Source organism: Cygnus atratus, chromosome 8, assembly GCF_013377495.2.
Source record: "Cygnus atratus isolate AKBS03 ecotype Queensland, Australia chromosome 8, CAtr_DNAZoo_HiC_assembly, whole genome shotgun sequence".
In the NCBI taxonomy this organism is placed as follows: Eukaryota; Metazoa; Chordata; class Aves; order Anseriformes; family Anatidae; genus Cygnus; species Cygnus atratus.
In genome coordinates, this window is record NC_066369.1 from 9568782 (window position 1) to 9593906 (window position 25125).

Genomic DNA, 25125 nt, shown 5'->3' on the forward strand with positions numbered 1-25125 from the left:
GTGATGAAAGGAAGAAGTGGTAGGGGAATACCTGTCTGAGATGGTCCCTTGCCTCAACGTAATGGTCCAAGAGAGCGAAAGTTTCTCTCATTTGTTTCTGTACTGAAAACTGTCATTTTGTCAAACGTGAAATGTTTCCAGTAAGCATGCCCAGAGGATTGCTGTTGGAAAGCAAGTCAGGAATGGGAGCACTGAGATGCACAGCACACTGGTACAGTGTGAATGCTAGTGCTGAAGTGGCCCTCCAGCTCCACATGTATGCATCAAGCTCCACAAAGGCATAGAGCATGGTGTGACTATTCTGCCAGGTACTTGCACAGCTCAACCTATTTCAAATGACCCAGCTGAACAATACTGTCAGTGGAAGAATTTTTGTGTTTCGTGTAAGCAAGTTAAAGTTGTTAGATTAAGTAGTTTTATCTGATGCATATATCTTCTCAGTAAAAGAAAAAAAAAAAAAGCAAATGGGAAGAATGTGTCCTTCCACTAGCCACCACTACGCTGCAGCAGTATAAACCTCCATTAACTCAATGCTAACAGTGTTCCAAAGCATTAAGATTACTGTGGTACCAAAGTACATGACTTAACAGGGTTTTTCCTTCCAGTGGGAAACAATTCCAAAATATGATGCTCCGCTAAATTTATTTCTTTGCAAATCAAGCTGGATTTTCGGTATGATGATCATAAATTATCATATAATCACAGACACAAATACGTTTGTATGTTTAAGCAGGTGTTGTATTTTGGAATTAGTCATTTTAGGGAATTAATGTGTCATATGGAAAAAACAGCTTGAATTAAAAAATTAATTCAACAGAGCAACCAAAAAAGACTATTCTTAAACTGTGTGTTCTTGTTTGCCCTTCAGCAGGGAACATGTCAACTAAGCAAGTACTAGTGGAGTTAGTCCACTAGTGGACTGTCCCAAGCCTTCAGAAGCCCAAGGTCGAGACCGTCAAGAAGATCCAACTCCACATGGAAGAAGAGAAAGTTAAGAGTGACAAGTGATACCTTCAGAATACTGTTCTTCCATCCTCCTTCCCTAGCAGATGATGACAACAGAAGGATCACAAAATCAGGAGGAGGAACATCTAGTCTTTCAACGGTAGTTCAAGTTTTGTGTACTGGTCTGTGTTGAGCTGTACCATTCAATGTCCATGTGAATTGCGTATCCCATCTTCAAAGACCACTTCTATTTCTGCTCACTCTGTCCTTCCTTTCTACTCACCTTTAACTTTCCTCTCTCATTTTGTCTCTCTCTTCTTAAGTTAGGGCAAGAAAGGGAACAAACATCCTGGCTATTACCTCCAACTGGACTTGCATTTCTTCTTGTCCATGATGACGACTAACATGATCATACTTGTCACCGTGGTTAATGTAGCCATTGAGTGCCCTTCTTTTCACTAACAGAACAGCTTGCAGGGACAGGAGAATTTCAAAGAGAACCATTCAAAATGCCTGCAGGTTCAGGAAGTTCAAATCATCATTGCTTTCTCTTTAAACATACTGTCGTACATTTTTTTCTTCCAGCATAAGGAAGGCTAGAAATGCACTGCTACTCAGCCCACTCTTTCAAACAAGGCCAAAAATTTCCTCTTGAACACACTTGCTCTGATCCTATATAACCTTCACAGCAACTGTTGTTAAACTACCCTTTTATGAGGTTGAATAAATAACCGGGGACAAAACATCTTTGGGTTCCTGTCTGTATTCCTGGCAAACAACATTTGCTATTGTTTGACTCTACTTTCCTTTTTCAAGTTGCGAGATGCTAAAAATAAAAACCACTTCCTTTTTCTAATAGTATCTCAAGAGAGAAAAGGCTAAGAAAGCAAAAACAACAAAAAAAACAAACAAGCAAAAAGCTTTTGCTGAAAGCACCTAAGTGAATAAATTACTCATTCATCCAGTTCACCAGCTGACACTCCCAAAGCAGGATTCAGCTGTGTTTGGGGACTGCGCTCACAATATCATCTTTATCCCAGCATCACTTCTTACAGCTCTCTTCAGGTTCCTTCTTTCTTTGTCTTCCTCTCTCTTGCATAATTTTTAATTACCCTTCCCCATCACATGGGACTGGTCTACACTAAGAGAGATGAAGAGCCATTTCTCAGCCTGATACACTTTACTGGATTGTGAGGTAACTCGAACAGTCCCAAAGGAAACAGATCTTTCCCAATTCACCTCGTTCTAAAAACAATTTTTGTTGAGTAAGTTTTAAAACATGCAGAAGCACTTAGCTGAGGAACAATATGAAATACAGTCAAAACTACCTGAGTTACAATAAATAGATCAAGCCTAAAACCCACGTAGAACAAGTGACTCTTCAAAATGTATGCAACTGTCATACTGTATTGCTAACCACAGCCCATCAGAACAATTCCTCCACCAAAATGCAAAGAGGAGAGGCCTGCCTCTGGCTGCTGAAGGGAGATGCTGATGGGAGACAGACACAGTGGCAGCCGATGCCATACCTGGGCCGCAATGTCTGACATCCCATGAACTTCATTTGATCTGATCTTCAGGACAGTTGTCTGGAGGAGGGGCATATGAAGGAAGGCAGTGAGCAAAATCCTTTTGCTAGTCGAGAAGAAAGCCATCCTTTTAGGGGTGAGCGATCACTGAGGCTCCTGGAGCAGACAGAGGAGCTGTTTCTCTCTTATGGTATTACAGTACAGACAGATGAAGAATCAGTTCTGTGCAAATCTGTTCCAAATTTCTCGCAAGATCAGTATTGCAGGATTATGATGAAACCGCAAGAGTTGTTATACGGTGATATTTTACACATTTGCAAAAGCTGCTGTGACCTGCTTTCTGGCCAATCTCTCCAGTATGTATCCTCATTCACAATGCTACTTCTTTCATTGCTTCTATTTGGACTGAAGCAGCCAGATGACCCCAGGTAAGATGACAAGTGTTCCTCAGCTGTTTTTCCCCACGGTAGTGGTGTGTCTACCCTAAGGAGTGCAGCTAGTGTTTCTAGTGGTTGTCACAGCCACTGACACCAGGCTCTGTTAGGAAAGATTGCCAGATATTGCATTTTATGGTTTGAAAACTGGATGAAAAGCTTTAAAAGAAGACAAATACAAGGAGCAGGAGACAGGTTTACAAAGGCGCTAGGAAGGGATAAGCTGGAAAGAAACCAACATGAGACAGTGAGAAGGAAAGGAGGGAATATGTGGGGAAGGCAGACAAATGCTCTAGGCAGGAAACCAAGTGAGGGGAGAAGGTGAAGGAGGAAGCAACCAGGATGGTTGAGAAAGGGACAAGAAGAGATGTGCAGAAAAAGGGGAAAACAAAATAGTGATAAAGGAGCCAGTGGGGACAAGGGGAAAAACAGAACTCCTTTCTAATAGATATCAGAAAATATAATCTCCTGCTTGAAGCAGCCAGCAGCATAAGAAGCCTATTACTGGGTGCGCATTTCAACAACAACTCTAAGTTAGACCGGTAACAAATTACACAGGGATGTCTTCCCCTAGGGCAGAAATCACTGAAAGAATAACTGATATTCTCAAAAGTCTTGTGATTTCGGGGTCCTTGGATATGCAGGGCTGAAACATGCTGACCACAGAAGAGCCATATTCCCTTCGGTGATGGGCTCTAGCCTTGCATTACCCGTGCAGCTGTATATTCTTGTGACCACAGACATGAAATGCAGAAGTCAAGTAATTATTCTTTGGCTGCCATTTTCCCCTTAAATCCAGCAGGACTTGGAAATCTCTCCAGATAACACTTCTGTCTCTTTGCTTGCAAAAAACATTCCTAATTAATGATTAGCCTTTTTGAATCACCTTCACTGAAGATCCATTCAGAGAGGACAAATGGATACTGCTGTTGGACAGAGTTATACTCCTATCCTCAGGTGTTCAGACTAAGATCATCTAACTCAGCAAAAGGAGGCTTTAAGGTGGGCACTTATTCATCCCACCATAAGATTCTATGACTCTAAAAGTTTGAAGAAATGGCTATTTGATTATTACTTATATTCCATTTAAAAAAAAAAACTAGTAGCAAGACTTTAAGACTGCAAGGTCAAACTCTCTGAAGGAGATTCCCAGAATAACAAAGGAAAATCCTTCTGGCCTTATATGCCGATATATTATGACAGACTTGAATCAGAGGATCTCACACAATTTTTGCAAGGTATCCCCTCATTGTTCAACACACAGGGTTAGGCATTCCATTAAATCTTTCCAAAGAACTCTAATCTATAAAATCTATTGCAGAAAACTTACTTCATGGTTGGTATTTGGCAACCAAAGAGCTGACTATAGAGCCTACAAAGCAGGAAATGTCAGGCAGCGATGTTTTCTGCAATACATCTGACTTTGGGATTTTCTAACTGTAATTACTATCAAGTATGAGCACTTTTTTACACTGGGCTGGCAGAAATACTAATTTATGTTGTAAGCCATCGTTATGTAACAAACATAATAGGTCATATAATTAGCCTCAGTGACATAATAAAATGTAGCTGCACAGTAGCCATCATCCCTCCCGTGCTGACTGGCTGTGGGTAGACCTGAATTGTAGGAAGACAGACAAAAGAGAGGTATAGAGAGCACGGGACCACTGGTGAACAGCATGACAACATGAATTCTCTTTCTGCTGCTTGCCTCCCATATAAAGACCATCCTGAGCCCCAGGGACTGTGCACCAGCAGCCCTGAGCACAAGACGCATGTGCTCAAAAGCTCTATGTTCCTGCCTGCTTGAGTGGATGCTGTAGCCCTTCGAGACCCTTCGGTAGCCAGATCCCAGGGCTCTCCACCGAGCAGGGTCACGTATTTTTTAATGGCAGAGTTCAGTGTTTCACTGGGGAGGCCTTCACAAAGCCGCAGGAGCAGGAAAGGGGAGCACCCTCCCACCCCCACTACCACCAGGGGCTCTGCTGCCAGGAGAAACATTTCCAATTCAATTGTTCTTCTTGTGGCAAAGCTGAGATTCCCGTTCAGGACATTTAAAAGTCATAAATTGAAGCATCCACATAGAACTAAAATTGATCAAGATCAGGCTCCCCAAGCAGGCAGGCAAACACATATCACGGTAAGCTGAGGTGGCTCTAGTGCCTGCCTCAAGCCGCCTTACCAAAGAGAGCGCACAGCTGCATTTTCTTTCAAAATACTACTACAGCCTTTTAAGAGAGAGAGGGAATAATCTAAATTCTGGCAGCGGGGAATATTTCACAAATCATATATGCTTTGGCATCAAGCCCTTAACAAAGCCAGGGGCCTTTACTCACAGGCTTTGCTGGGAGAGATCCACCCACCTCAAGTGGGATTAATTAAAAGAGGCATGTATCATGCAAATAGTTTCTGTTTCCTTACAGAAATATTCAGAGCACATAACCCAAACCAGCTTTAGAATCACAGCGAAGCAAGGAAGAAAATTATTTCCTGCTCCCCTAACCCTTTTCCTTTCCCTGTACAGTGAGGGAGGAACAGTGAGAAAAGGCAGAGAGCTCGCAGTTTCTGCACAACTCCTCTGATTGACTCCTTCTGTACAACTCCCCAACCAAAGCTGGGGGGAAAAAAAGATTATTTTAAAGGCAGGGGCTGTATCTCACTATATCACTATAAGGTGGCAGATTCCCCAAACAAAACGTGTGTTCAGCCACTCCTTGGAACAGGATGGTCTAAATCTTACCCCTGAAAATGACTTTTTTATCTTAAAGCAGAACATGAGAAAATAGAAAGTTTCTACTTATTCAGCATGTCAGGATTTTCAGTTTCATATGACAGTGACGGGGGCTGCAAAAAAAGAGCTCCTCTGGAAAGCTAGATGAACTTTAAAAACACAACTTTCTTTTCAGGAAGCTTAACTACTCCCTAGACAGGACAGATCCTGACACTTCAAGGAATCGTCGCAGAAAGTGGTGGCACAGCACTCAGAGCACGGAGCCTCAGTTCAAAAATAAGTCACAGAGAAGCTCAAGTTTCCACAAGAACTCTTCCTTAAAACTATTTTTTTTCCTTTTAATATCTCAGATCCATTTTCTGAGTCAATTTCCTATGATCCTGCGAAGGCTGTTATTAAAACCAGACCAAGCGGAGAAGAAATTCCAGGGCTCCAAAGAACTTTTAATAGGCGCAGGAGCCTGCCACACTGTCCCCCTCAGGTGATTTCCCCCACAGCCCCTTCCCTGGGATTTCCTCTCTCCGAGTTTAGTCAGCGGGAGAAACCTGAAGTTTCAGCAAAACACCAAACCCCTCCCGCATTCTTAAGCATCTAAGATTTTTATGTCTGAGGCTTTCGTAGCTCTAAAAAATGACAACTAGAATCCAGTCCAGAAGATGCGTATTGCAGATATTTTTTCCACAAAAATGTCAGGCAGTTGTACATTAAATTGTATCTCCAGCTTCAGCATTTTCAAAGCACTGACCTTCTTTATCAGCCACTGCTTCGCATGCCACCAGTGGCAGGCATGAATTGAGCCGTTCACAGGCTGCTTACCCGAGTGTCTTTTGTGAGCTAGGACATTCCTTCCCGGTCTCCATCCCACCTATCACTTTAGCATCAAAAAGATTATCATCAGACATGCTCTTGGCAAGCCACCTCAGGAAAGCAATGCTCATGCAAAATCACAGCCAGGCAGGACAAAGGAGACGTGCTCATTTACAAGGCAAGGTGCGACACGCCGGGGAGCTGTGGTTCTTTCCAGTAGTACAACTGACCAAACGCTCGACCTCATTTCTGTAGCTGGGACATGGTTTGTCCATTGGTGGCACAGTGGAAGCACTGGTGCCAGTGCCCTTCAAGCTCTTCCAGTGGGGGACCCTAACCTGGACTTCTTCCTTTTAGTACCCCCAAAGGCAATTCTGTGTTTCTTCCTACTGCAAGCTATGGGGTACTCACTACGATGAAAGAAATTGTTTCATGATTGGGCACTGATGCAATGCCCTTTTCATAGGAGATATATATAAAAACTTCATTCATTTGATATGCCTCATTTACTTATTCTTTATATTGTAAACATGATGATGATATACATGTGTGCAGCAGAAGAGCTGCTTCAGAACTGGCATTCACCCTCAAACTGGGATATGCATCTTCATATTATACAATATATAAATTATTATGTTAGAAACACTGAGTCTCAAATTTAAGTTGTGACTGACAGCTACAGATCTCACCTATTTAAAATAAAGCATTTAGGAGTCTTTCTCCAAAGGTGGCTTAGTTTTATTTTCAATTGCTATTTCTAAAATTGAAATTGTGCCTATTTTCTTTTTGTTTCTGTTTACCTGGCTTGTTTTTTCTCCAAACTGTGACTAATTCTAATCTAAGAGTTAATTTATTAAAAACGGAGAGAGGCCTTTGTTCCAGCATCACCTAATCTGCCCACGCATCTCACAATTTAGGAAGTTAACGAAGCCCATGGAATCGGAGCCTTTCGTATATATGAATTATTAAGCGTACTATGTCATAATGAAAATAAATATTAAGGACATTTTATTCATGTAACTCATATTAAAAAACTAGTTAATGCCACGCAATGTTATAAAATATGCAAAGCTACTTTCAGAAGTACTGACAAATGCAAAGACCTCAGAAGGTGATTGTGAAAATACCGTTCCTTAACCAATCATTTTGTGTTCATGACCTACATCCTACGACCTACACCGTTAGACAGCTATGGACCATTTTCAACTGGCTGTAAATTATTTGGCTTATGGAATAAAAATCCTACTCCTATCAGTTTGCTCCACCGATTCTACAAGGACTTGCTCTTGTTCTCTCCCCGAAGAGCTATTACATGCTCTAGTGAGCACTGAAAATGGCAAAAGTGAGTTATTTTTTGTACCACTGCCCATGTTCTGGTAGAGGGCTAGAGAACTTCTTGTCTCTGTGAACATCTCATGTGGATACAACACAACCAGAACAGGGGTTCTCAATGTAATATAAGCCAGTTTCTTTGAACTGACTGGAAAAAAGTTCCTATCTTTTCAACAAGTCATATTCATATTAAAAATTGCTTCCTTGGAACGCCTTTGACTCTCTGCAGGGAATATACAACTTAGCTTTGTTACAGGACTTACTCAACAACTGTGCTTGCCTTCGCTACGTTGTGCACAATCTGTCTGTTATGCTAGAGGAAGAGAACCAAGCCCACCACTAGAAAGCTGAGACATCTTACCTTGGGACACTGGGAGGAGCCCGTGTTGGCCGAGAGGGAACCTGGGGAGGTCCTCCATGGGCTTCGCCACCACTTGGAAATGGTGGCAATGGTCCTGGGCGGAATGGGACCGGGGGAGCCCCCGACTGAGGGCCTGGAGATGGGATTGCAGGAGCTGGTCCTCGGCCAGATAAAGGTCTGGTTGGGGGATTATTTAATGTAGGCCTCCTCTGAGTTGAGGGACTTGGAGGAGGTGATCTAGCGAAATATCAGATATTTAAGACATTCAGTAAGGTGGCGGTTTTGTTTGTTTTAAAAAACAGAAGTGAAAACCTTATTTATTTTTTTTAATGTCACCAAATACTTCTTTCCTTTGCATTTCTTTTGCTGACAGTGCCAGAGCATCACATATACTTAGATCTAACATATAGCATTCCCATAGACAGCATGCCTTAAGACAGTCAAAAATAAACAAACAAAGAGGTAAATCTAATGGATTTAATTATCAGAAATCTAACAAAGTTCTGTTAACTGGATTAGCTAGGCCATGGAGCCTGAAGCACTGAAGTGTTACAGCAGCTTGCAAGAAGAGGCCTTGCGGATACACAGTTAGGGTTAATTTGCAAAGATAGGTGGGGATTGGTGGAATAAGGAAAAGCATTATACTCCTACAGAAATCAAAACACTATTTGGTGACAGGAATGGCTGCTATCTGAAGCATCAGACAAGCTGTAAATCCCGTGGACAGTCTTTTGACAGGCAAGTACCTTGTCTGATGCTCACATACATATACACAGAAGATGTACATGTGGGAAAAGGTTTTTAAAAAATCAGCACATAAATGGGGCCATATAGCATACAACTTCACATCTGCTCTGGGGCTCAGCATCTGGATTTATGGATTTGGCTTCCTGATAGTATAATATGGTTGAACACAAAGCTCCTGACGTTTTAGGAAGGATGCAGCTCACTGAAACCCGAACTAGAAGCAGCCTTTTCTCCAAGCCAGTCTTGAACAGAACACAAGATACTGGGGAAGAAGGCTGGTTGCTTTACTAGGAAGAGCTCATGGTTATTTAAGGTCTATCTTGCTCCAGGAATTCTTGGCAACATACAAGAAAATAAATGTATGTGCATGTTCTTCATCTCTGAAGTACATAAAGCAACACGAAACAACATCTAGAGGGGGAATGGGCTAAAGTTGCGCCAGGGGAGGTTTAGGTTCGATATTACAAAGAACTTCTTTACTGAAAGGGTTGTTAGGCATTGGAATGGGCTGCCCAGGGAAGTGGTTGAGTCACCATCCCTGGAGGTCTTTAAAAGATCTTTAGATTTAGAGCTTAGTGATATGGTTTAGTGGAGGACTTGTTAGTGTTAGGTCAGAGGTTGGACTAGGTGATCTTGGAGGTCTCTTCCAGCCTAGATGATTCTGTGATAATAGCAAGATTTTCTGATTTCCCTCACAAATGTCATCGAAGACCTGGAGGAATGCCCAAAGAGACGCGTAAAGAGGGAGCTGCTGATGCTATCAATGTTTGCCCATCCTAAATTTCATTGCAAAGCAGATATGAAGATCCTTACCTGCGGGCCTGCTGGAGCCAAGAATCATCTACAGGAGGTGGTGCAGGGGTTGACACGGTGCTAGTGCTGATATCACCAATGATTGCTAGGGCTTCCTTTAGAGCTTGGTACATACGAAGCATTTCATCTCGCCTCTGCGCCAGTTCAGCTGACTCTTCCATTAGAGTGTTTTGGTCCTCAGAAGAATACAAGTGAGCCAGGAGCTCTGCGTTGATAAATTCTTTTACCTATTTCATCAGACAAAATAAACAAACCAAAATACAGTACTGAACAAGTACAGTGGGAGATCCATAGAACCAGGAGAGAGACCTACCTAAATTCCATTTGTTTCTCCTGCTACCTTGTCTACATCAGTTCTATCCGTCATGCAGCTTTTGTTAGGTCAGATCAGGGACTAAAAATGCCGAACTCAGGTTGAGCTGATGGTACAGCAGCCTGAAGGTGAGCTCTGACCCAAAGAAAGGCTGGCACACACACCTGGGCAGAGCAGCTGCCTGCATGTAGATTGTTTTAAAGCAGATATAAAGCCGCATTCTGAGACTGCTATTCACATCTGAGAATAAGATGGTTTTGTGCAGTCCCTCTACAATGAATCGTGGCTTTTTTTTTTTTCCTGTCTTTGAAACATTAGACATGGTTGGAGTTAACACTGGTCCACGTCTCTAAGGTGACACCTATGTTTACAGTTCGTTTTCAAGGCTTCCCAGTGGCTCCCAGGAGCCAGCTAGCATTTTGGTCCAACACTAAAATGGCTGACCCAGAGGTAAATGGCAGCCATTAGCATACCACCAGATAAAAAAATTCCCTTGGGAATGGGAATTTTCAGGCTTTATAGCATCTTTGTCAATTATTTGCTTAGCAACAATTCACCCTGCTGTAGATGGTGTCTTTCATCTCCAACAACTTTGTCAGATTCTAAATATCCCATCCAAACACATTCAAACTGAAGGGAGAAGGCTCCAAGTAATCTAATTTACTATATTGTTTTCCTGCTATGCCTGCCCTGGTTATGGAAACCTGGGCCACATTAAGAGAGATAAAAAGCTAGAGGTACTCTGATTAAATAAGATGCTGGTAAATAGACCAACTGCTGACCTACTAAATCCTTGCATTCAAACCTTTCATTGCTGTTCTGATCTATTTCTCATCTGGCTTTTTGCTCTATAAAGCTTTTTTGAGCTGGAGATGCTAACAATAATACATTCCCGAGATTCTGATTACATAAACCTGAGCTCCACTTGCACATGGGTTTGTGCTAGTTGATCTAAATCCTGACAATGAGACTACAGCAGTGTTTGCATTCACACGAGGTCAGTAAGAGCAGTCAAACTGCACAGGTGTGGGACCCTTTCTTGTCACCTAATGATGAAAAGAAGCCAGGACAGACTTTACAGGGAAACACACCATACTGACTGAGCTTGGCTGTCATTTCCCATTCACGTATGACAGGAGATGCACAAACTCTTAGCAAAGCCTGCAAAAATTTTCCATGAGTCTCATGCTGTTTTTCAGTAGATGGTACTGATCAAGAGCCAGAGTACACTACTTTCCTCATGATTGCCAAAGACTCCACATTAAAAACAGATATCAGAGTTAGACAGCATCACATTCTACTCGATGAAATGAGCATTTTAATGGCATCACTTCAAAAAAAAAGAAGTCCTAAAATTAGATTAAGGCCAGAGCTGATTGTAAAAGCATTGTTAAACCACAAATATCTGTTTGAAAAAAAAAATAAAATCATCCCGTGACAATTATCATGAGAGATCCCTGCCTGCCACTAGCACAAACTCAAACTCCCTGAACCCTTCTGGAAGGGAAGATTGCTGCGTTAAGGACAGTTCTGGAATCAAATCTCCTTTCTTCTGCAAGTGGATGCACTTTACAAGATAAAGACCTTCCACAATGGCCACTTTCTCCGGCTTGGGAAAGAAAGAGAAAGTGACACTTCTTCATGCCTTTGCTCAAAAAAAAATTTTTTTTAAATCACAGCAAGGGTTTAAAATGTTTTCTTTCGCAGACCTGCAGTCAAAGCTGAACCACAGCCAGCATCCAAAACACCAATACCGCAAAGCCTGCCCTGTCACTCTGTCCAAATGGGGTGAGATGGGCTCGCAAAGAACCTTCATTTATCAGTGGGCAGACTACAACAGACATCAAAGTCTCAGATGGAAAAACAATCTGTTCCTTAACCTTAAGGTTGGTAGTAACAAATACTTGATCATTTTTCTACTCTGCTGCGATTAATATCAGCACTGCTTGTGGAGCATACATTGTCTACTCCAAGACCACCCCTCTTGAATAATCTGTGATACCTAGGCACCATGAAATAATGCTGAAAATTCTGAAATGTGTGTTTTGTTTGTGCGTGTTTGAATTTCTAATGGTAACTCAATGCAGTTCTGTGTGGTAAATGTATTTTCTTTTAAGGTAATCAACATCCACCCTAAGGGAAGAATAAGGGATGCATTTGGAATACAACGGTCTAGTTTTAGGTCTCAAAACATGCTGAGGGACACATCTAATTATTTTCTGTACACTGAGTTTGAACCTGATACTTCCCCCTGAATTATAAGTGCTCATTTACAGGCCCACAAAGTGGAAAGGAAGTTCTAGGAGGACTTGGGAGGTTACAATTGTCATGGAAACAAATTCCTTGGGATCAATTTGTTCCCAGAGTTTTGGAGGCAACATGATGGAGCAGCAGAAAGTACAGAATATGATCAGTAAGGGGGAGGGAGGATATTTTCACTTAACTCCTGGTGGATAGCTTGGACTTTTGAAGACTCCAAGGAACACATGCACTACTTAACAGGACCCACCTTCCCTCACGGCTCCACTGCTTTTCAGGTCTTCGCACAACCTTTTGGCTTGGCTCAACAGTCTTGATTCAAGCATTTATTTCTTTTTTTATTAGCTCTGATTTTTTAAATCTCAGATTTTGTGTTTAATGTGGTATTTACTGCCTATGCTGCACAGAAACTGGTGCAATAACGTTTTTAGTTCTTCACAGTCTTCTTAAAAGTTTTGACCCTTTGCCACAAATTGAAATTCTAGAATTGAGGTGTAGGGCTTAGCTCATTAGCAAGCCCAAACACAGCTATAGACTGTGAGGTCAATTGAAAGGCAGATGATGTGGTAAGGATGCTGTTTCTGTGTGCCACTCTCAACCAGCATGGCAGACTTGACCAGTGTAACAGCTGATGAGATTGAAGGAACAAAATCTTACAGTATTCTCCTCCTGAGTAAAGCAGCACTTAAGAGACCCTTAAGCTATTCCATATGAGGAGGTGAGTGGCAGAAAATTTAATGTAAACTTTCAAAAGTATCTACTCACTGAACTCTACAGTTTATGAAATGAGAGATGAAAAACAGCCCTTTCTAAAGGTACCAAAGTTGTGCTAAGTCGAAGCAGCAAGTTGCTAGCTGTGATCTGGAAAGAACAGAGGGAAAGCAGAGGGAACTTGCTCACCTTACAAATTTGAGGCCATGGCTGTTTTCAGGGTGTGTCTGTGTATGTGAGACAAACAGGCAGCTCCATCATTCCCATACTCTTCTGCACAAACTCACCCAGGACTAGAGCGAAATTTGGGGTCTGCCTTTCCTAAACCTAAAGAAGTTAATGGAGTCTCTGTTGTCCTCCTCCAAATATTCTGCTCATATTGTATGTCCCTGGAAATCCCATTGAAATTTCCTGTCCAAACACTTAAGTGCAACACAAATTCTACAGGGCTAATGAAATCCATCAGACTAAAGCTAGAGGTGGCTCCAAGTCAAACATAAATGGTCCTTTCTAACCAGATTTGTGTTACAACACATTGTATTTGTAACAACTGATCGGTTGGATGACCTGAGAGACCACAGAAAAGGCACTATACATAACTAACAGGATCTCTGTGCTCCGCTATTAATTCACGTGGCAGCAACGGCTCTCATAGCAAGCTCAGTTCAACGAGGTCCATTCAGAACTCTGCCAAAAAGCAAAGGCTGAGATCCTAGTGCAGTGGAAAAACAATGATATCTCAGAGCCATTTCTTTAACCAAATAATCTTCAGATCTAAGAAAGACACACACAATAAATCAAACAACCACATCAGCTTATCTAAACAGCAGTGTCCAATGCTTCCAGATTTATTCCTTGAAAACGGCAATCTGAAAATATAAAGGAACCCAAATAAAATAAGAACTTCTTTAAGAAACCGTGACAAAGGGTTACAGACTGAAAATCAAGGAAGCACAGCTCTGCTGCTCTCATAGACTGCCTAGATGGAGCTCCCAACCCCTTTTTTTCCTACTATATCAAAAGCAAAACAGAAAAAAGAAAAGGATCCTTGGTTTACCTTTAAATAATAACTTATATTCTGATTAAGACATAAATGAATTCAACTTTCAGCATGCTGGAATAACTTCTCAGAACACTGTGCCAGACTTTCAGAAGGCTGCAGGACGTCATACTACTAAAGAAGAGTGGAATAGTGGAATATTTTGTTTTAAAATGTGACATTTATGGGAGGGTGTTCTCTTTAATATGTGCTCTTGATGCTGCTCTCTTCAAGAAATGTGTTTGTATGAGCATAAGAGATTTGGCAGACATAAAATAACTTAGAAACTTGGCTGTTACTTACATTGTTGATCATAAGGTGCATGATTGTTTTCGGTATCAAATCGCGGATGCATTTGTTGATAATAGACATGTAGGAGTCCACCAGATTTCGAATCGTTTCCACCTGTCTCTCCAACTGGGGATCCATTGAAAAATTGTCCGCTTGGCCATTCTCATCATTTTCAGTCTGCATGGAAGAAAAAAGGAAAAGTCAAGTCTTTCAGACTGCAGCAAACTGAAAATACATTGGGAACAAAATGGACTTAAACTGTAGTTATCTGGCAACACAACTCGTACACAGAATGACTGGAGGTTAAAACATGAAGTACCGACCTGTTTAATGTTTTAACGTAATGAAATCTGGAATTTTAGAGGTTAATGCAATATAAGAGGCAAGATCGTTTTCACAGAGTGCATTATATATTTCCACACAAATTGTAATTTTATATTAAGGAACATTTTTGGACAAAGATGTGTGAAGGTAAATGAAACCCCAAGAAATTATCTCAGATCGCTTGCTGCAATATTTATTAACAATTATTATTATTATTTTTTACCATTCAGATTCAGCCAGCCTGACTCATTCAATAAAGCAGTGCTGTAAGTCTGGATATTGAATTTTACACTCCTATGGGTAAAAAACATCGTTGTTTCTTAAGGCTGACTCAGTTGTGACAAATTCTGCAACTCAGCGTCAAACTTTTTAGATGTGAATAGCACCTATATAAACAAAGGATTTATGAAGGATAACAGCAAAACCATCATTGGTTCCAGTGCTCAAGGCTCAGCATAACATAGGCTGGTTTATATATTAGAGATCTCTTTTTCATTGGAGAGAAAAAAAAACTTCTTTGTATGTAAACAGCTGACCTAATTAAAGAAAATACCAGGAACTTTAACTGGAAGCTAAAAAGTATGCACTTTGCTTCAGTCTGGCCTGCACAAAACCAAGGAAACTTAAAAATAAAAGAACAGTATCCCTTTGGCAAAAATCAAACTGCTTTCCGAGGCTCAAAGACGCCAAAAGAATTAAATTTCAACCTGGAAAGTCAAAAGAACAATGTCCTTTCCACAAACTCTGACATATAATACTTCTCCCTGAAAACGAAGAAAATGAGCACTTAAGCCATACGAGCATGGACTATAAAATCTAAACCCGTTCTGTGGGTAGCTGGAAGCATAACACAAGGAAGCAGATATTACGTGCAAAAACGAATAAACTAGTAACAAAAACTAGTTATATACCAGCCAGGCTTACCGCTATCAGCACAACACCTTTTACAACACAGCATTTAGCTGAAATTTGCATGTCACTGGCACTTTACTGATTCCTTGACCCATTGAAATTCATTGCCAGCCCATTAGTAAAAGACCACTGGAGCTAGAAGAGCACCAAAGAGGCCTCTCCTTGCACAAAAAGCCATTCTTACTAAGCCACACAGCAATTCCTAGTTTCACGTCCTAACGCTCATGCAGCATTAGCAGGTAGATCACATCTTATTTCCTTCTTATAAACTATGGCTTAATCTGTCTGATCTAAATGAAATTGTGACAGTTGTTTGTTAACTTCTAATTTTATTATGACATAAGATCCAATATAACATTTAAAAACAAAACTAAATGTGTGTAAAAGAACAGGTTATAACAGCCTCAACGGATCAGATTGTTCTTATTTACAGATGAAGTACTGGAAAAACAGCTAATCTAAGGACTTGAAAAATAATTAGCGGTGCTTCCTAAAAATCTTGGGACTGTGGAGGACACTGGAAGAGCTCTTGATGAAAACGCTTTTCAATTCTTTAACAACAGTAGACACACTACCTTAATCATTTTGTTAATAACCTTCACATGCTTAAGTGTCACAGCATACAGATTGAGTATGTTTCTTAGCCTCCACGTTTGAAACTAAACTAGTTGAATTTTCCTTGTGAAATACCAAATAAATAGAAAATCATACACTTATCATATAACCACAGATTTTAGGCAAGTAATTGCAGGCAGAAAATTCCCCTTTGCCAGTTGCCACGGATTTGTATGCTCTTTCTTTTTGCCTTTATTGTCTATATAAATTACAGTTAGTCCGTGTATTTTTACTTCTTCGGTGTGTTCCCCCCCTTATTTAAATTACAGATTGCAATAGGATTCTTAGCTGGCTGAGCAGCGAAGTGACAGATGTTTATCATTATCCTCATCAAGAGAATGTAAAGTAAAAATAGTAATTTGTCTCTGATCTTTAAGGCAAGGGGTAATAAGTCTGCGAACATTTAACCTTTTACATACAGACTCATAGGTGACATTTACAGAAAGTGGATAATACTTCACAAGTCCAGGTCTTGTTTGAAACTGTAACAGAGCTGAGTACATACTGCTGATTTATTTTGTCTAAAAATCAAAAAAGATCAATCTTTCATGAGTTTACAGTAATTTATTGCAAAAGCTTCTGGCCTTAGTATTCTTAAAGACTTGCCATCTCAGCTGAAGGCTTGTCATGCTAGAAACCACCTTGATGTGAGTGTTTTTCATACACCAGAAATGTTGCTTCTAACAGATCTCCCTGCTACTGTAGCACACCGATAAAAGTTATCAGGCTTTTCTCTGTGCCAACATTTGAGAATGAGGCTGCCTGGTAATGCTGGGCGTCACAAGACAGAAGTGATGCAGACACCCTATTCCACATACGTTTCATTCTTTCACAATGGAAAGTTCTCTCCCTGAGCATCGTGGTGACTGTAGCTCCAACACAAGACACCCCTCAGCCCGAGTGCGTGCCGCTGTGCAGTCTAGAGAGGCATTTTCAAGTCAGTTGCAACACATAAATCCAAACCAGAGCACGTAGAAAACCCTCACATCTCTCTGACTGCTGATAAACTAAATTTCAAGTCAACACCAAATGTTTCAAGCCCTTATCTTATTGAGGACCAAGTAGTATGTTCCGTGTTTTCAGACTACTGCTTTCTCAGCGTAGTTCAGAGAGCAAAGCAGTCCGCAACCGAGTGACCAAAACAACCCCCAGGATGGTACCTGATCACCAACAGCTTGTTGGGTTATTTTAAAGAACAGCTACTAAATGAACAGCTGCTTTCCACAGTCTTCCTCAGAAAATATTGTAATTTGCCAAGAAACAAACGCTTACAGGCTGAAAATTTACTAGTGTAGTGAAGAGCAAGGAAACCCAGCCTTGCAGGGGCTTCCTGGCATATTCTCCTGGTGTGCATCCAGTGCTCAGGTGTCTGAGCAACCGGGCAGTCGCACAACCCTGCCACCATCTCCAAACACCGTCCGGACCTTCTCTTGACAAACAGCAGTGCTTCCTGCACATCCCACAGCGTGCTGGCATATGCTGGAGAGGAGGCCAAGAGACACCCACCTCAGTATGCTGAATGGAATAGGAGAATCAAAGTTGGAAGTGGGTTTCTATGCCTCCTTTCCCCAGGCATGGGGCAGCCACAGGCCCCTTTCAGTGGTCCTCATCCTTGAGCCAGAACTTGCTGATTCCAAGAGCAAGTGTTAAGCATCAGCTAACACAAATAGATACGAATCTGGGCTGTTTTCATTCAGTTGACTCTTAATACTGCTAATAATTGTTGTCAGGAACGGATTATTATTATTTCAAACCAACACAACTGCAGTTACTTTAGGAACTTCTGTAAACCTACAACAAAGACTACGGAAGAATCGAGAGCTAAAAATCAGGTAAAGAAAATGAGATTAATCTGGGAAAAGCAAAGCTCAGAATATCTGATGAAAATACACTGAAGGTACAGACAAACAATAGGTGAAACAACACAGGAGAAGGTAGCATGGAAGCCAGGATGGCATTTTTGTTTATACACGTGTACACATTGCCTCAGAGGTAAGGAGACAGTCCTTTCTGTCTACTTTCTCTGCACTTACAAGAATGAAAATAAAACCTATTCCTTACGCTCTGCAGCAGGTCTCACCTTTCATAAGCTGTCTTATAATCCTTGCATGAAAAGCTGCTAGCAAAACACGAAGTCTGCATCATTGCTACTGTGCTAAAAACACCCTTCTGTACTAAAAACATATTAAGGATTAACGTGTCACACAAGAGAAGTCTAAAAATTGCATGTGAAATTCAAACCACTTCAGTTTGTGGGAATTTTCGTGCTGGCTGCAGTGGGAAAGGATTTCACCCTACATGTGCATTGCTACCAGAAGAGTTATCAGTCTTCTCAAGACTGTAAACTTCCTGGTGCAAGAAATGACTTTATGTGGTGCAAAAGGAAGGAGGCAGACGTAATTACACACAATCCTAAAAAAGGAATAGTACTTCAGAATATCAGGATAATTTTTCCGATTGAGGAAATTATAAGCACGTTGCAGAGCGTCCCAAGAAAATTTCAGGAAAAGTAATTCCTTTTGATATTCACAGCAAAACCGGGTAACGTACTGAAAACAGTCCTGAGCTGGCCACACAGAGAGAGAAATACTTCTAATTTCCATGATTTCATTACACTCAGGGCAGCTGCCAGCATATTTAAGAATGTCTTGTATAACATTCCTGATGTCAGTTCCAAGAAGGAGCATTTGTCTAGCATTTTCATTAGAGCAGTGTATCAACCAATTTTATGTAATCAAAAAGGCATTCCATTAAAAATGACTGAGAGGAAGCAGACAGGAAGGTGACTGGCGAAAGGGTAAAAGCCAAAGCAGCAGCAAACCAGTGCTCCATACGCTGTGAAATAAATCCACAAATGTTGGGAGAAACCCATCATTAAAAAGCTACTTTCCTATCTTTTATCTACAGATGCAAGTTTATAACAACAACCTGAAAATGAGCCATTCCCTCCAGACTGCATTTATGCTTGAATTTACAGCTGCTGAACCTGTTTTAGCTATTCCTGTCCAAGCAGGGTTTTTCTTTAATGCACCAACACTCAGAAAATTGCAGTTGTCCTAACCCCCTGCGTTTTCTTAAGTCTCTTCAACCGATTCCTGATATTGTCTCCTCATTGCAGTCTGAAGCTGTAGATACAATTCAGCTAAGATGCTCTCTGCTGTACACAGTGTGCCTTTTGCCAGAGGACTGCTGAAACCACATGACGGCTTCACACAGTGAGGTTTTCTTACTGGAAGGAACCACAAGTAAATGACAATACATTATTTTTGTGCGTTTACAACAAAGCCAGCAGCAGCAGCAGCAGAACATTTCCCATGCAGCTTGGAAGCTGGCCTTTTCCCTCGCAGAGGGCAGCTTTGCCACTCTCTTCACGCTTTCAGCATCTCCTGACTGGGAACTGCTGTTGCCTTTACTGAGCCACCCACGGGCTGCCCCTTTCAGCAACGATGCTCTCATCAGCAGCCTTGAACTGCTCCAAACACAAGTTAGGATCCCGCTTTCCCTTCCACATGATCCGTCTCACTTTGTACCCACGCAGAAGACAGACGCAGCCGAGGTTGATTTGATTCAGAGTGTTTAACTAGCTGGATTAGTTTCAACAATCGTCTACTTGGGTTCTTCTTTGTGCTCACAGACATTGTATAGCACAGACCATTAGCTAAAACCTTCTGCTGAATCCACACACAGGTCCCCAGACATTTACACGATGTTAATGATCCCAAACGTTCAAAATCTGCGTTAGGCTCTCTCCCTGCCTTCTTCAATCAAGAAACTGATTGAAACTATGAGACTGAAAGGGATGATAAATTACCAGGACTCTGACACGTTTGGAGTAATTTTTGTCTTACAGTCCATAAGCATTTAGGGTAATTTTTGTAAACTTCACCATTTTCTTTTTCTTCAGGACTTTGTGCAGCTGAAGTTCTTGTAGAGTCTTTAAAAAGAAGAGGCAGTGAATTAAGGACCAGCCTACTCCTGGTAAGTCTGAAACAAATGACCTAGTTTTAAACACATGACGAAGAAAAAGACAGGCAACAATCAACAAGGTTGACAACTAATAACGTCAACTCAGTCCCATTTCATTTTAGAGCAGAGATTCAGATCTTACGGCTGTAACATCAGATGCCACATGTCTTGGTCTTTGGTAAAGCTTTTTGGCACCACCTCGTGATGTTTTCATTAAGGGAAGCGTGCTCCCTCTGCAATCACTGGTTGGACACACGTTTCCGTAGAAAAGCTGTTGATGGTTCAACTGTCAAACTGGAAAACTCTATCGGGGGACTTCACGTGGGATGTATTATTTAACGTGCTTATTAATGCCTTAATGCTCGGGACGGTGGATTACAGCCTGTGATTATTACATTTACAGATGAGAAGAAAGGAGACGGGAACGTAGTAAATATGTTAGATGACAGAAGCAGAATTCCCAATGATCTGGAGAAAGAGTTTAAAAATCTAAATGAAATCCATTATGAATAGAACACATTTTACTTAGGCAGGAATAAATCAGTTATAAACACACAGCATGAGAATGGCCACTTAAGTAGCTGTTCAGCAGAAATGGAACTGCATCTGCAGTGGAATATAAACAGAGTATTAGTTGACAACGTCCTGCTATTATGAAATCAGTACAAGAATTGTGTATCCAATTCTGGTTATTACACTACCAGGAATTTGTGGCACATTTTAAGAGTGATCAGAGGAAATAACTGAGGAGGATGTACAGGGCTCTGCAGAATATTACTTGAAAGGAAAAACTAGGATCAGCTGGGACTTGTGACTTCAGAATGAACTTCTGCGGAAGGGGAGGGATGACTGTCTGAGACGGACAGGAAAAGATGTCGAACCAATATTTTGAAAATGTTACACGGTAAGATCAGTGAAGCACAGAAGTAGATGGACTAGGGGAGCTACAGTCTTCTCCTCAGGTTAGGCCAGCATCCCTCAGAAATGGCCTGCATACAGAGATCCTGCCCTGGGATAGGGGAAGCAGAAAACAACTTCTTGCAGCCCTTCCATCCGTTGGGTGATATGGGGTGCAAAGCAGCATGAAATTACAAACTGCAACAAGACTGCAATTACTGCAACAGGAGCGAGCATTTCTGAGAATGCAAAAAAAAAAAACAAAACAATGAAACCATCTACTTTCCTTTTTTCTTTACAAAGTAAATAACAAATAAAACATTGCTGTGAATAGCAAAATCCCCTCAAAGAATCTGTACTCCAATTTCACCATTTGCTGCCATGCACATCTCTCACACAAAGGACTTTTACATAATCCTCCCTGCACTGCAAGTTTTGATTCAGGGCCAACAGCTGCTTCATGCCTTTCAGAACAGACTGCTGGACAAGCAAAAGCAGAAAGAGGCTGGCATAAGGAAAACAGCACCTTTGTTTATAAAACAAATACTACTTTGGAATTTGCAAACTTTTCAGTCAAAGAATTTCCTTGTCATAACAACACATGAAGTGCCTCATATTTATAGGAGCACATTTGAAAAAAAATCTAGATGTGAGATATCACTGGCATAGTATTTGCCATTATTTCAGTGTAGAAGAGGTCAGTGGATCTTGGGATGTCTCAAATAGTGGTGACTTACCCAGGAATTCAAGACATGATGATAAAAACTTCAAGTGTGATGATTAGCACGGAAGATGTTCATGTGGAAATTTATTGTGCATTTGTTACAAAATACACAAAACAAATTCCCAAAGACAATAGCCTGAAACAGCAGCAAACATTAATTATAAAGGGAACAGAATCATGAGAGAGTGCTGTGAGAGAAGGTGATCGATGGGTGAAGGCATCAGCCAGACATCTGAGGATTAGAGCTACTGACTGCTGTATGCAGCTCCCCTGCAAAGGAAAGCAAACAGAAGCCTTGGAGCTTCTGCTGGAGAAGATGAAAGTAGAAAAACAGAGAATTAATCACCTATGATGCTGATCAGAGAAGTAGTAACAGTACTCACAAAGACTGAAATAACACCTTGCCATTCATCTGTTATTCTCCTTCTTACCAAAACCATTCCTAAAAGATTGTTCTCCAAAATCTTTGAACAAAAATATTGTTCTCTGCAGAAATGATTGATACTCAGGACTTTTACTTAGCAGTAAACGAGCATCAGAGGGCGACAAACAAAACCCTCCTAGTTCCAGCAGCAATGCACCAGCTTTGGCTGGAGGATCCGATTAGGGACAAGGAGCCATCTTACCTTGTGGGGTTAGGAAGAGGAACGTTAAGTGCTCAGTGTGTGGAGGGTGGCTTGGTGAGGGAAAACACATTGCTCAAGACTAAGTATTTAAAATACAGCTTACGACTTTCTGCGCCTGTGTGTGTAGCATAGGAGAGCTGCATGTTTTTCCACTAAATGTGGTCATTTGAGAGGCAGGAACCCAGAAAAAAAAAATAAATCACAATACTATTCCTAGATCTGTTACCGAGCTCTTATTCTTTGGTTTCCTTCCATTTCTTCCAGCTTTCCAGGCTGGCCTAAACAGATGGGAATAGAGGGAAGGGCAGCATGCACATCTCTGTGCATCCTGGGAGGGAAGGACTTGGGGGAGGCCTTGCAGAGGGGCAGTTCTGTACAGTATCCAATGCAGGGGCTCGATAAATTACAGCCTTGCCTTTTATTTTTAGTTATCTAATGCAACGCGTCACCTATAACTGCGCTTTTCTTCTTCCATAATTAATGATGTCTAGGAAAATATTCTGAAACTCTCCTCTGATAAGCACCTAGACAAACTTGATGTTTCCTCTCGGATTCACAAAAGAGGACATTAAACTGTTTTCACCCCCACATCCCTTGAGCCATGAGAAGTACCAGATCCGTCTCTGCTGGGCCAGACTAAGCCCTGCTTCACCACAAGCTCAGTGCAGTACCGACAAATGATCTCCATAGTAAATGATGCAAATAAGAAATGTCAGCATGTTCCAAAATTCCTCACTTAATCTTATTGCCAGTTGTATAGTCTGGCTAATCAGTAAATAAATCCCTCTAACTTCGCTCAAATCCTCGGGGGCTGAATACACAGAGAGCACTTTCTAGTTCATTCTCATTAACCTTCCCAGCTCTAAACAAAGCCATTTCCTACTTTTCTGAGAGCCCAATTTTTCCACTGGCCTCTGCAACACCTGATTTAGCAGCAATGATTTCTCTCACTTGCAATTTCTGTTTTGAACTCGCATTGTTCTTTCCCCTCACACACATGCTTGCTGGAATAGCACGAATCAGCAAGATTTAAAACCTCCCATTCTCAAGTCTGAAGTCCCTAAAGGGAAATTGCAGTCGGGATGCCAAGGAACACAGTCGTACGTTATTTGACTTTTCCTCAGCCAGGCTGACAGTGGAGGGGGAGGGAGGGAGGAAGGAAAGGGGAAGGGAGAGGAAGACGGCATTTTAATAGCACCCACACCGATTTCACACAGTTGGATCACTGTGCTCCAGAGCAGCACCATTTCCTTTCCCCTTTGCCTTGCATTCAGTCCATATTACCATGCCAGACTCCACGGGTAGGATTCTCAATCTTTTTCTCCCACTGTAGACCACATCTTAGTAGGGAAATCTGTCTTGTGGACACCTCCCTCCCAGGCTAGCTGGCTAGCCCAACCGTTACCCCTGTTTCTGACAGACCATTACCAGCTCCAGCTTTGCACAGACCACCCCACCCGAGTCCCAGATGTGACCATGACAAGATGGATTATCCCGTCTCTCACCCCAATTCTCATAGTCTCCATAGCACCTACAGCAATTGGTTATCTGCAGAAAAGGAAAAAAAAAGTATGCATTTAATCTCATTTATCAAGCAGACATACAAGAAGGACCAGCATCTTATGCAAATAAATCTACTTCTCCCAGATGTTCTTAATATGCCAAACACATCTTGGCCAAAGTTCTGGTCAAAACATTTCGTTTGATAACTCAGGTCCGAGGGTTCAAAGCTCTCCTATGCAGGAATGGGTTTTCCATAAGTGCTCCGGCAGGCAGAGTGACAACAATCTACAAATTCTGGCAGGAGCTGAGCACCCAGCAGAGCACCAGCGATCACCACCACGCAAACTCCCCGTTTCAGAAGCCCCTTAACTTCCCAAGTGAAAATCTGAGCTGCAGCATTCCTGTGGCACAACGGCCTCAGAGCAGAGCAGGAGAGGAATCTGAAAACACTGAGACAGTTACTGAAGTCTAACAAATATTGCTCAACAAAAGAAATTTACCCAAAAAGGAGCATTTTGGTTTCACGCCACAATAACAGAAATTGAAAATTACTGGGAAAATGATTTTGAAGGGAAGAAATAATTTGTGTGTAACTACACTACACACAATCCTGGACCAAATGAAATTTGAGACAGCTTTGTTGCATGGCTTCCATTTTGTATAAATACGCCAAAACCTAAGTATTCTGCAAAAACAGTAGAAAATTAAAAGATTTTCTGCCACTCCTCCCCCCCCAAATAAATGCAAATTGTACTTAAGAGCCAGAGAGATGTGAGATTCTGGTAAGTTACTACACGTCTGTAAGCAACGCTTTATAAGGTCACATGCTTGTTGGTAAAAACAAACAAAAACCACAACAAACTGAAACTATAAAGTTTGAACTTTAAGTCACTCTGACTTCCTTTCTTTGGGGAAGTTACAAGGGCATCAGTGACATATATGCTCCCTCAAGGTCCAAGCAGACATGTATGGAGCTGACCTTTGCAGTTGGGATCACCTGGCTTTATTGGTGTTAAAGACAACCCTAACCTAGCACTTCAGTTGGATATTTCTACAAATTAGCTTCTAAATGACCTGTTGCACTCTCAGTTCAAAATTTCGATTTTTGTTTTAATTCTGTTACTGGTCTGTAGCAAAAGGTACAGCAAAACCTGGATTCGTTTGACTTCGCTGGTTTTTCAGCTCTTGCAGAGCAACGCACACACAAGGAACTCTGTCCTTGGGGCAGCACGATGAAAATGCAAAC

The 25125-nt window shown here is 41.4% G+C and overlaps 1 protein-coding gene across 3 annotated transcripts in view; it reads right to left on the reverse strand.

Annotated features, from left to right (window-relative positions):
- Window positions 1-25125, reverse strand: part of DNM3 (dynamin 3) — a 178607-nt gene that overhangs the window by 10230 nt on the left and 143252 nt on the right. For all 3 annotated transcript variants that reach the window (XM_050712395.1, XM_035537314.1, XM_035537315.1), the window contains 3 exons: window positions 14325-14489; window positions 9700-9926; window positions 8140-8376 (listed from right to left, as the gene is read on the reverse strand). In XM_050712395.1, the coding sequence (XP_050568352.1) occupies window positions 8140-8376; window positions 9700-9926; window positions 14325-14489 (629 nt within the window). The remainder of the gene's footprint in view (window positions 1-8139; window positions 8377-9699; window positions 9927-14324; window positions 14490-25125) is intronic.